At 38.7% G+C, this 13,528-nt stretch overlaps 1 protein-coding gene across 4 annotated transcripts in view; it reads right to left on the bottom strand.

Moving 5' to 3' along the window:
- ptpn4b (protein tyrosine phosphatase non-receptor type 4b) overlaps positions 1-13,232 on the bottom strand; it is a 45,269-nt gene extending 32,037 nt beyond the window's left edge. For 2 of the 4 annotated variants that reach the window (XM_048182764.1, XM_048182760.1), the window contains exons 1-2: positions 11,729-12,172; positions 3,949-4,103 (exon numbers count right to left, since the gene is read on the bottom strand). In XM_048182764.1, coding sequence (XP_048038721.1) covers positions 3,949-4,086 — 138 coding nt within the window. In that variant the 5' untranslated portion in view covers positions 4,087-4,103; positions 11,729-12,172. Of the gene's footprint in view, positions 1-3,948; positions 4,104-8,071; positions 8,169-11,728; positions 12,173-13,068 lie in introns of those variants that run through there. The other 2 variants (XM_048182761.1, XM_048182763.1) reach the window with 2 other exon arrangements.
- Between the last annotated feature and the right edge of the window lie 296 nt (positions 13,233-13,528).

Below are 13,528 nucleotides of genomic sequence, written 5' to 3' on the forward strand. Positions count from 1 at the left end.
GGGAATCTTTGGAACAGAAGACGAATGCTGAGATATCTAGATCTTTATTCACAGTGCATTTGTTCCGGAAGTATGTTTTCTATTCATTTTCATTGTGATTTTTAAAAAAGCTTCATTAAAGCGTTATGTAGGCCATTCAACCAAACCAACCAGCTACGAGGTGACTCACAACATTATAAACTTTAACTATTTGCAAAAAACATTTGAAAAAGGTAAAAAAAAAAAAAACTGTACTTAATGGCTTTAGTGAGGGAAGGAACTACAATCCCATGAAGCATTGTGAATTAAGCTTTTAAACATGATTTAAAAAAAATAAAAATAAAAATATGTGGAAATAATATAAACAGATGGCCTCAACGAACATTCAAAAGGTCCAAATTTGAATTTTCATCAGTGTCAAAGGTCCGGAACAATTGGTTATTACAAAACTTGTTTTTAATAAACATGCATAACAAATCAACACTAAAGTTTTGAGAAAATGAAGTGCCTTTTGCATTCAAAATTCATTAATAACAAGAGCAAAAGTGGCAAAACAATTAATTTAAGTGTCAGCATTTTGTATGAACAAAACAATAAGAGGTAGGCAAAAGCCGCTTTTCCTCTGTCAGGCCAAACCAGTAGCCCCTCAATGCAGAGCACAAGATCCAGGGGGGCGGAGACGTGCAAGTTAGGGGATATGTAAAGCCCGGAACACACCAACCTGACGGTCGGCCATCGGGCAGTTTTTGTTCGTCAGACAACTACGTTTTCTCAGTGTGTTCATGTTAAATCGTCTGCTGTGTCAGGGCAACTTTGGACCCAGACGCTGCCGGCGTGAGCCAACACCGCAGTTTGCTTTAAGTCGCCACTAGTTCGTCGGGGTCGGCTTGGTGTGTTCCGGGCTTAAAGTGAGAGGAGTTGTATCAAGATCCAGGGGGGCGGAGACGGGTAGGTTTAGATCCAGGGGGCGGAGACGGGTAGGATTAGATCCAGGGGTTGAGATGGGTAGGTTTAGATCCAGGGGGCGGAGACGGGTAGGTTAAAGCTGCATTCACGTCACCTCATATTTACCGGAATCTTGAAATGACAACACGTGACGTTATATTCGGAGCTGTTCACGTCCTTTTGGTCCTTGGACTGGGAATTATGCGTTTCCATGGCACCACTATCAACGCCTAATAAATCTATCTACAGCGGTCAGGTGGTACAGCGGCCACGTGGTACATCTGGGAGCTTTCAGAAAACTCCCAGCTTACAAGCTGTAATTACGAGCTCTACGAGGACGTGAACACTTTTTACAAGCTAGAATCTTGTAACTACAGGAATTACGAGGCCGCGTGAACGCACCTTTAGATCCAGGGGGTGGAGACGGATAGGTTTAGATCCAGGGGGCGGAGACGGATAGGTTTAGATTAGGGATGTCCCGATCACGATTTTTTGCCCTCGAGTCCGAGTCCGAGTCATTTGATTTTGAGTATCTGCCGATACCGAGTCCCGATCCGATACTTCTATAATAGCCTACATAAAAAAGAATAAAGAAGAGCGAAAAAACAGATCCAGGAACAGTGCTTTTCAGGTTTTTCAGATATCTAACAGTAATCAAATAGTAATCAAATATAAAGTATCACTGCATATTATCTTTACTGTATAAAATAAAGATTAATCATTATTTAAGTTACAAAAACTATTCAGTCAAGAGCAGTGAGTGATTTTTTTGTTATTTGTTGTTTGATTTAACATTAAAAACAGGCAGCAGGAATAGTTGTTTTCCCTTTAAGACATGCACGATCCAGTACATATACTGTTACACATGCGCTGTCTTTCTCGACTAATATACGTTCACTTAAGACATAACCGATGTTTGCTAGGTACTCGCTAAGACGGACATGTTGACATAATTTTTTGTATGAATGTGGCCGCCGAAGCGCAAGACTTGAACGAGAACTCAGTATTTGCGCGCTGACTGGAATAAGCATGTGCGCACTTCGGATGAGTGCACACAAATCTTCTCACAGCGCGTGCGAGTTCTCTTTCGCGTCTTGTTCTTGAAGGTTTAAATCAGAAAGGCTTAAATGAGTTAGTTTAAACACAGATAGCAACGTGTGCTGTTCAGGTCTCACCTGAGCTCGCGCGCTATCAACACCCGTGTGATGACGGCGTAAATGACTGGACAGTTAACAGTTTACAAAGAGTGACTGTTTTGTCCACGCTTTCTGATTATCGTTGTTGTAACATTTTGTGCATCCATCGACTGAAACTGAATACATTATCTGAACTCTGTCTGTTTTCCACGTTGCTATTTTAAACAAACCATATTAACCAATAGATGCGTCGTAATTCGAGATGGAGCGCGGTGCAAGTGCGTACCGAACCGTATGGTTTGTTTTTTTTACCGAGAACCGTTGCACCCCTAATACATATATATCCGAGTCCTGATCGGGAGGTAACGTCCGATTCCGATCGAGTCTGAAACCACGTGATCGGGCCCGATTTCTGATCACGTGATCGGATCTGGACATCCCTAGTTTAGATCCAGGGGGCGGAGACGGGTAGGTTTAGATCCAGGGGGTGGAGACGGGTAGGTTTAGATCCAGGGGGCGGAGACGGATAGGTTTAGATCCAGGGGGTGGAGACAGGTAGGTTTAGATCCAGGGGGTGGAGACGGGTAGGTTTAGGGATATGTAAAGTGGGAGGAGTTGGATGTGGATCCAACCTCACCCCCTGGATCTTGTGTTATGCAGTGCGGATCATCTCGGCCAAACGGTTCTCATTGCATAACCGTTCCATTCTGTGCTGATCCGGGCCAGCTTTCATTTCCACTGTGGGGCTGATAATGGCCGCTCTTTGCAATGTAATACAAAAGCATCAGTCGTTGCCTTGGTGACACTATGGTTTACTGATGATATGAGATTACGTTATGGAGGACGATCAGATATTTCTTTTAATTCTATTATTCATTTGTGTTTACGTCGCTCAAATAGCCAGGCAACATACAAGTGACCAATCCTGAGTGGCGACGTCACTTCACGAATTCTACCAGCACGATTAGACAACCGGGCCAAGAATGGTTTGCAATCATGCCGTGCCGTACCATACTAGTGGAAACACAACTGGAACAGTTCCTTACCATTCTAAAAACCGTCCGGTAGTGGAAAAGCAGCTAAAATGTCTGTGTTTTGTTTCATAGTAGCATTTGACATTTCCACTCTTCACAACTCCAACTCTCGTGCTGGATTGGGGCAAAATGAACGCATACCTCTCTGTCCAATCATCTTTCAACTCTATTTTCTTCATCAACTTTTCTTTTCCTGGAAACTGACATCCTCACCCATCCAAACGCTCACTGCGGTGAAGTGTTGCCTAATTACGTCAAATGTCATACGCTCACTGGATGTCATGACAACAATGTCATGCAGAAAAACTTTAAATATCTCAGAGTCCAGACTTTGAGAACGCCTGGCATATACCATCAATTAACAACATCAGAACTCAGGTCTGTCTTTAAAGCTTTAGAAATTATTGTTAAAATTCTATTTCCCACTGGAAAAAAATGAAATGAAAGTAAGTGTGAGTGGTGTTGGTCTTGCTGCCAAGATCTTTGAGTGTTCTAAGTGGTTGCCAGGGCGTTGTTACGCAGCTTCTAAGTTTTTTGGTTTTTGATCTGGTTTTTGTAGTCTTGCTGGAGGGTTCTGATTGGCAGCTGCTGCTAGCTGGTTTCTTATTGGCCCAAGTCCCAAAAAAATCCACCCTGTCACCTTCAGTGTAAATATATGGGATTTTTGCATGTTTTGTAATCCACCAGAAGAAAATCTAAACTTTCAAAAGAAAAAAACATGCTCGTTCCTCATGATTTTCAAGTATGGAGCACAATTTAATATTACACCAAAATGAGGAATGAAATGTGGCCACCTTTAGGAAAACAACCTGATGGTTGATTTAGTAGCTTAGGTTAAACGTGTGTGTACTCACATTGACTCTGAAGGTCTGTACTGTGTTGTCCAGCAGTAAAACGTTACACACCACCTGCGCGTGCTGTCTCTCTCTGGCCTCCTCCAACGCTCCCACATCGTAAGTTCTGCCAGCAGGCAACCGGAAGCGTGCGGTCATTACGGTCCCCACTCCGTCTGCGAAACACACATGGCTAAAGGTCACCAACAAGCTCAACTGACCCGCATTTACCCCAGTACATGTTATTAAGCAGTGTAAAACACACACTAGCCCATGTGATCCTACAGCAAACATCATTCACAAACATTTATCTGTACTCCACCTAAAAGTTCCTGTAAACAGCTATAAAGCAAGCAGGGATAATGTTTTGTAGATATTAGCCTTCAGGTTCTACTAGCAAAAGCAAAAATCAAAACACGACAGTCAGACAATGGTTTGTCAATTGAAGAAAGGAAGTGGAGGTCAGGGTTGCTGTTAAGATAAGTCGGATTCATTCAACTCACGAAAGGAAATTGCCTAATATATTTACTTCTGTGAGCTAACCTAATTCAGCTTCTGAAACGGCTGACATTCATAATAATAAACTCTTTCATTCAAGTTTTCAGTGATCCTTACTAAACACTCTTCTTAAAGAAAACAAGGTCAATTTCAACCAGCTCTCAGATTCCTCCAGACTATCAGCCAACTGAATAGTTCCTCTAAAGATACTTTGAAATTGCTTTTCTAATATAAATAGGTTTTCAACAGAGACACAAATACAGAATAATTTCTACAGTTCCTACAAGAGCAAAAAAAAGTGTCTTCCTTTACACACCTAGCAAAAAGAGAGCATTTTACAGCCACAGTTTCCCAAACCTAATTAAGTTTCTGATCAGCAATGGGTGTAGAATCAGACTTTACAGTGAGTTTGCTAGAGCTAAAATCTCTAACTCTAGAGAGTTTCTAACCAACTGTTGGGTTTCTGACTCTACACCATTAAATCTAGAGTCTTTCCCCAGGGTTCACAGACAAGGCTTAAAGTACACATGAAATCAAAATTAACCTTATTTATTTTGTTAGCTCAAATTGTTAGCTCAAATTGCTGTGGTGAACAATTCATCCGTGCAAGTCAATCCACACAAAAAAATTGTTTGGCTTCGTAATATTTAATCAAAATCTGAAAATGCCAATAATGAGACAATAATAGAATACAGAAGCCTGCACTGTCTATACCATGTAAACAGTGTAGGAGACTGACAGGGGAGAGACAAAATTGTTGACTAAAGTCATTATTTTTGTTTTCGCGCACAAAAAGTATTCTCGTCGCTTCATAAAATTAAGGTTGAACCACTCTAGTCACGTTGACTATTTTAACCCTTTAAGGCCAGCGCTCCGGTTTGCATGTCTCTGTTTAAGAGTTGTAGATTTCAAGTGTCGTTTTTGCTCATAACTTCATGAAAAATGCACAGATCATAGAAAACATTTTTAAAGCAGATTCTCACGATTAAATTCAACCCAAAATCAACATAATCCATTGCGTCGAAAATCTAATATTCCCGGAACCACCCATGCTTGTTTTCCAACATAGAATAACACAAAATAGGTATCATTTTAAATAATGCATCTAATCATTTTGATCAACTCCTAACGATTGCTGAGAAGTACCTCTAAACCAGAGTGTACCGCCCACTGGCGCCACCTAGCTGCAAAAAATGAATAATCATATTTTTAAAAACTACTGCCATGATCAACACAAAATTGATGTCATTTGAAAGCATCAATGCATGTAGCCAATTTGATTAACTCCTAAGTAGTGCTAAATTATTTGCTGATAAATAGAAAAAAATGTTTTCATAATTTAACTAAAAACAAATTTCACGTGGCATTTTCACTCATAACTTCATGAAACACACAGATCACAGATGCACAGATCATAGAAAATTTTAAAGCAGATTAACTCACGATTAAAATGAATCCAAAATCAACGCAATCCATCGCATTGATCACAAGATATTAATTGTTGAGGAACAATTTTTAAAATGACCATTAGGGGGCGTAACAAAAAGGCAACCTTGGTTCCAAATTCTGTAACTTTTAAATTGACCCTTCGCAAAGACCCGCCCCCCTTAGTTACTGTTGCTTTGTCCAACAAGTCGTACCGCTGTCACGCAACACAAAGTGAAAAATACATCGCGGAGCAAAGAGGACACTGACAACACGTCGACAGACGAGACAGAGCAGGTTACTTATGATATTAAACAAAGTCCCAGCTTTCAAACTGTGTAGTTTTTAAAGAAATTCAAACAATAAAAACCTTTTTGTGGCTCTTTAATGTGTCGTGTCCATGGTCGTGACAGATTGCTGTAGCGCCTCAGCTCAAGAGGCTCGTAAACCGATCATCTCTTCCTACTAGTCTATTTATCAAATCATATTACATCAAATAAACATGAATGAACACGAGAATGAATGTTGTTTCAAACGCGGAAAGACGTCAATATACAAAATTTTTCAAGTTTAACTCCAATTGCTTTGTGCTGTCACCACAAAATTTGATTCAGGTGCAGCTAACATGTAGGAGATCTTCACCAAAAAATAAATTAATCTGATTTCCTTCCTGAGTATATATATTTTTTGTCTTTTACCAGTAGTTTCTTAGCATGAGAATGTCCAAATGTAATGTAATATATATTTTCTAAAAATGTACCTACTAAAAAATACCTACATTTTGACTCTCCTTGCTATAGTTTTGGAGTTATGAATCTTTACTTTTGTGTATGTTACTCAGAAAAAAAAAAACTCATGTCATGTCAAAAACTTACTTCATGTCATAAAGGGTTAACAATGTCTTTACTACTTTTCTGGACATTGAAGGTGGTAATTATGTTGCTTTCCATGGGGGATAAAAAAAACCTCTCGGATTTCATCAAAAATATCTTAATTTGTTTTCCAAAGATGAACAAAGGTCTTACAGGTGTGGAACATAGGTGAGTAATTAATGACAGGAATTTCATTTTTGGGTGAACAAACCCTTTCATCTAAACCCTGTCTGTGAAACCAGGCCTTTGTTTCTTGTTATTTGATTAGTCCTGTTGATTCACACTGCTTTCCTCTGTATTGTTACCACATCTTGGGAGGAAATTACCATATCTGGCCACAGAGCAACTCACGGGGAGCAGGTTATGAGCTTATGTGATGTCGTATACAAAGTCTCTTTCCAGGAACACTGGCTTAACACATTTGCAGCACATTTACTGGTGCTAAAGTCGGGTGAAGAAGATGACTACAGTATGTAAAAGAGATGGTTACTCACCCTCATTCTAAACCTGAAACACAAAAGGAGATATTTTTATCTCCTTTTATATTTTCAAAGAACACCCCATTGGACCCCATTGATTTCCATTTTTAGGACAGAAAACAGACATTTTCTTTTGTGTGTCACATAAGAAGAAAATCATACTACACATTTGGAATGATATGAGAGTGAATAAATGATAATTTATCTGAAAGGTTTTTTTTTTACAAACAAATAAGACAAAATTAGTCCTTTTCTTTAAAATACCCCAAGCATTATCTTCCCCTGAAGTCCTTTAAAATGGCATTTGCATCATTTATCATTCACAGTTGCCTACAAAGTTTATTTTTACATTTCTTAGTGGTTTCTAAAAATGGACGCACCTAAGTTTCTTTACACATGTCCACAGTGTACGAAACAAGCTCCCATAACACTAAAAGGCAGCTGCGTAAACAACAGGGGGTCAGAGTTCACGACCTGTAGGAGCAAACATGCGACCTATCAGCACGGTCACAGCCGCCTATTCAAACTCCCACACCCATCTTATTACAATCATTAATCTATGACACAATCTACATGGAAAGGAACTTACAGACATGCAAGTTCCCATCAATAACAAATGCGTTTGAGCACACTTGAACTTTTGACATGCGTTCGACTAAATTTACATCAAGCTTTACAATGTACCTTTAAATAGAAGATTTGGAAACAAAACATCGCTGTTTGAAATCTCTTAAAATCTCACACTTACGGTTGATGTGATGTTGTTGAAATATGAAAATATTTGATGTAGAAGAACCGCAAAGATTTTGAATCGTAAGATCTCAAAAACACAAATCGCTCCTGAAAATAACTTTCATATCTGATACTTACATCGGCAGAACCTTATTTGTTCTGTGTGTCAATGCAGAAAGGATAATCTCTTTGTATAACTTGCTAAACTGTGATATGTGTGTGAGAGAGAGCATGTGTGTGGCGGAACATTTCTCTTCTATAGAAGTTTCCCCGGATGTCATCGAATACCACAAACACCGAAACACTTACAATTTTCCGCTGAGTGGGGTTCAGACCACCAACACCTCAGTAGCTCTCAGACAGTGGGGTTACAAAATGAGTTTATCCCCCACCCTAAAAAACTCTCTCGGTCAGCCCCTCCTAAACCAACTTCCGCCCAATAATTCCATATATCTCTTTAATGTGAAGCCATCATAACCTGTAACAAATGCATCATAAACTACAGAGGAGCTACTGTAGTGTTCGGATACATTTCTGTGAACATCAAGGGAAAATACAATGCTTAGTTAAGTTTGCTTAAAAATATGTAATATTACTTTGTATTTATGTGTGAGGAAAAAAAATTCCCATATATTTTGTTCTTGATGTCAACAGCCAGTGCAAAATCAAACTTTATGGTATTTTACAGCAAGTCTACTTGTAATATGGCCAATATTAATACAATATTTAGCCCACTATTTATTCCTTGTGTATATGTTCTGTTGTCATTTATACACTTATAAAATTGTGATTATTTCAATTCAGTCAAATTTTGCATATATTTGGACCTATGCAGTTTATGGTATTTTCAACATTTCAATGATCAATTTTAAGGATATTTTACAAGTAAACTTTACAAGTTATATTTTTAGCAATTATACAAGCTTAGTAGTTCTCAACTGGTTTTTCTTCAGGAACCAGATACTACATTCAAGTCAAGTGGCAGTCAAAACCATCACCTCAAAAGGTACTGTAGGCCCTTACGAGTACATTTTACAGTTAAAATTGAACAAATTCTTTAAATTTTACAACTGCATGCACACTTTAAATTTTGCTTGTAAACATCCAATGCAGATCTTGCATTGGACATCAAGTGGCAGCCTAAAATAGTATCTTATGATACTGCTGGACATTACAAGTAACATTTTACAAGTAAAACTGCATGCATTCAACAAGTAATTTTTTTACAATTACATGTACACTTAAAGGGTTAGTTCACCCAAAAATTAAAATAATGTCATTTATTACTCACGCTCATGTCGTTCTACACCCGTAAGACCTTCGTTCATCTTCAGAACACACATTTTTTATGAAATCCGATGGCTCAGTGAGGCCTCTATAGCCAGCAAGTTGATTTACTCTTTTAGATGCCCATAAAGGTTTTAAAAACTTATTTAACAGTTCATGTCACTACAGTGGTTCAACCTTAATATTATAAAGCGACAAGAATACTTTTTGTGTACCAAAAAAACAAAATAATGTATTTTCAACAATGATGGGTGATTTCAAAACACTACTTCGAATCGTTTCGAATCAGTGATTCAGTGAGCGCCAAAGTCACATGATTTCAGCAGTTTGACACGCAATCCGAACCACTGATTCGAAACAAAAGATTCGAAGCTTCATGAAGCAGTGTTTTGAAAGCGCCCATCACTAGATATTGTTGATTTTTTTTTTTTTTTTTTTTTTTTTTGCGCTGCACAAAAAGTATTCTGGTCACTTCATAACATTAAGGTTGAAACACTGAACTCACATGAACTGTTTGAAATATGTCTTTAGTAGCTTTCTGGGCATCTGAACGTGTAAATTAACTTGCTGGCTATTGAGGCCTCACTGAGCCATTGGATTTCATCAAAAATATCTTAATTTGTGTTCTGAAGATGAACGAAGGTCTTACAGGTGTAAAACGGCATGAGGGTGAATAATAAATGACACTTTTTTCATTTTTAGGTGAACTAACCCTTTAAAATTTGACTTGCCCAAAGAAAGATTTGCATTAGTGGCAGCCAAAAACAGTATCTTACAAGATACTGCTGGACATTACAAGTAATATGTTACAAGTAAAATTGCATACATTGTTAAAATTGTATAAGTTATATTTTACAATTGCATTCACACTTCAAATGTTGTAAACATCCAAAGCAAATCTTTCATTGGATGTCAAGTGGCAGCCAAAAAACAGTATCTTACAAGATACTTCTGGGTATTACAAGTAAATTTTACAAGTAATTTTTTACAATTGCATGTACACTTAAAATTTGACTTGTCCAAGAAAAGATTTGCATTATATGTTTACGTCAAGTGGCAGCCCAAAAACGGTATGTTACAAGATACTGCTGGACATTACAAGTACATTTGCATACATTAGTAAAATCTTACAAGTAATATTTACAACTGCATTGTACACTTAAAATTTTACTTGTAAAATTGCATTGGACATAAAGTGGCAGCCCAAAACAGTATCTTACAAGACACTGTTAAACCCATCAAGTAACATTTTACAAATAAATCTGCATGCATTCTTGATTTCACAAGCAATTTTTCTTCAATTATACGCGTCTGTAAAATTTTCCATGTAAACGTCCAACGCAAGATCTTTCAAGTGGCAGCCCACAACATTACTATACAAGACACTGTTGGACCTGACAAGAAAAATGTAACCAGTAAAATGACATTCTTTATTTTACAATATTTCTTTATAACCGCAAGTTTACCTAAAACTTGTAAACATCTAATGCACGATCTCAGTCGTGAAGCAAAACCAGTTGAGAACCACTGAGCTAGAAGATAAGACAAAGATACTAACAGACCAAAAGAATGTCATTCATGCACTCATTCATAACACATCATCCATCCAAGTCACCTATTACACCTGAACCAAAGCCAGCTTTACAGAAGCATCCAACCCTACTGCAATAAAAACCACTCAACTGATGCAGTTGCATGACACGTCAATTTTCGCAGGAAAGGGGGCTTTTCATTCAAACAAGCACATCATCAGAAGAAAACCACACACACACACACACACACACACACACACACAGATCTTGCATTACAGTCTGTTGAAGAATGCGCACACACACACCAGGGGGACAGAACAGGAGATGATGTCACCGACTCAACCAGGGGAGATGCGTAGTGCCCAGAAAAGAATTAAAACAAACCTTAATGCACCAATATAAGGTCCTCTCTCTGGCTCCAACTGTATGCAAGCAGATTATTTGCATGCAAAGGATGAGAGCTGGGCTTATGTAATGATGTGGCAGAGAAAAGAAGGCACAATGGGAGCAGCTGAGATGTACAGATGTGACATAAACCTTAAATAAACACAAAAGCTCAAATATATCTCACATGACAGCTGAAGGATCTCGAAAAGAGGCCATTGAGAGGGTTGCCAGGTATCAAGAACAGAACGAAACACACTATGCATTCAACCCATGTTGCCTGGCTGCACAAATCACAGGCTCTGCATGCATTTGGACATCATATGGATGGATTATCTTGACATGCAGCAGAAATTAAACCCTGGACGTTACATAAAGGCAATTGCTTGGCACCCGAAGCAACCTGTCCCTAAAATCAGCGTGCAAGGTGAATGCACGCTTTATGCCTCTGCCTGTGCACCATTTCAGGGATCTGGAAGCTTGCATTGGCTGGTTTGGTTGCTATGCAATGGGATAAAAAAGGAAGACAGGGCATGCATGCATGCATGAATGGTGACACCAATACAGAAATACAACCATAATGCATGCTTACCTTCATATACAGCTTTAGGAGAGTCCAGTGAATTGAAGATGATCTTGAATTATGATGAAAGGAGAATAGGAGGGGGGGAGAGGACAAAACGGCAGCTCATCTGCAGGAAAATAACCACATTGCTGTAGATGTTCACATTACATTCAATTCAAGGGGCCTCTGGCACAGTAAGAAATGATCATTCCAAAATGGGAACGCGATTCTGGCTTCCTCTTGGGTTGCGGTGCATTAAATAAAAGCCTCAAACGCAAATGCAATCTTCTCTGTGGCTGCTGGCCGGGTTTAGCTCTATAATCCTGCATATGACTCTGTATTGCCGCTACTGGCTGCTGCGGCTGCAACGTGCAGCGTTAACATGGCGCAACCGCACACGCCCCGCCTACATTCTCATAGGTCTGACGTGAGGGCGTGGCCGACGCGCGGAGGCGGGGCTTACAATACATAGGTTCAGTTCTCAGATACATTGTAATCAATGAATCAAAACGTATGTGACAACATATAATTTGTGTACATTTAGTTCAAACCCCAGACTAAATGCACAATTTTATTTTCTAAGATTAAAAAAAAAAAAAAAAATGTGTGATGGAATATCATAGGTTTCCCAAATATTTAACTAGCCACTACTACACGATCTAAGCTTGTGTGTGTTTGTAGCGCCATCTTCCGGAGAGGATGTATTTACGTCTCATTTCCAAGGTGTGACCTGAATCTGCACTTCTAACATAATTACATCGCATTAACACTTTATAGAAGGCAGCAACTCTCGGTTGAACTCTGTCATTTTGAAACGGGAGGTTCAGGCTCTGATGGTCGTTTGAAGCAGGTTTAGATGACGAGAGAGGGTACAGGAGAAAGCCTGTCTGTTACTAGGCAACCATTAGGCTATGAAGTCATAGATAGCGCGAGTCGAGAACACATCACAGCTACAGATCTGTTTCCAGCATATTCTCCTGTAGTAAATTACATAATTTGTTTGTGTACAAATGAGCCGGAAACTGAAATATCTCTTATCTTTAGCTGAAGCAGCGTGGGTTGTGAAACTGCATATTAATTTCCATCAGTTGAATCATAGCATCAGCTCGTCAGTCGGAAACCGTTGGATTTTGTTGGATATAAAGCCATGTCAGATTTAAAATTTGGCATTGAACCTTAAAATATAGTATAATAACAGTTTTTTGTTGTGTGATGGTACACGAATTGCTTCACCATTTTACGTCAAGGCGTCTGTCAACGACATGTCAACAAACCCGAACGCCCAAAATGATTGACAGGCATAGGTTTCTTACTTGACTGAAAAGTACGGGACGTTCCCTTCCCTGACTTTTTTTTTTTTTTTTTACCTGAAGAGAAAGGGTCGTCAGACGAGTGAAATGTTTCACACTTCTTCTTTCAGTGACATGACATCTGTCAATACATGTCTAAAACTTGCTCCCTTCCTTTCTTATACAGTCAATTAATTATTCATTCAGTTATTTTGCTTCAAATTTAATTTGTTTGTCTAATAAAATGAGTAAAACTAATCTATAAAGCAGATATAAGCACTCTTTGAAATAAGGAATTGACTCATGAGTGCTTCCAAACTGTGCTCTGACAGTGGAACCTACCAAACCCGAGAGGAAGAGGGGTGACCAACTAGCCGTTTTCCATATTTATTCTTAATATATCTATCTAAATTGCGATTTGTCAATTTTAAGTGAACAATACTTTTCAAAAAGTGAAGTATCACCAATATGTATGGTCAAGTACTTAAAATAAGTTTGATATTTGTGAAAGAGCTGAGCCGTTTCCCCCTGCCGGAGC

This window comes from Megalobrama amblycephala, linkage group LG2 (genome assembly GCF_018812025.1).
Source record: "Megalobrama amblycephala isolate DHTTF-2021 linkage group LG2, ASM1881202v1, whole genome shotgun sequence".
In the NCBI taxonomy this organism is placed as follows: Eukaryota; Metazoa; Chordata; class Actinopteri; order Cypriniformes; family Xenocyprididae; genus Megalobrama; species Megalobrama amblycephala.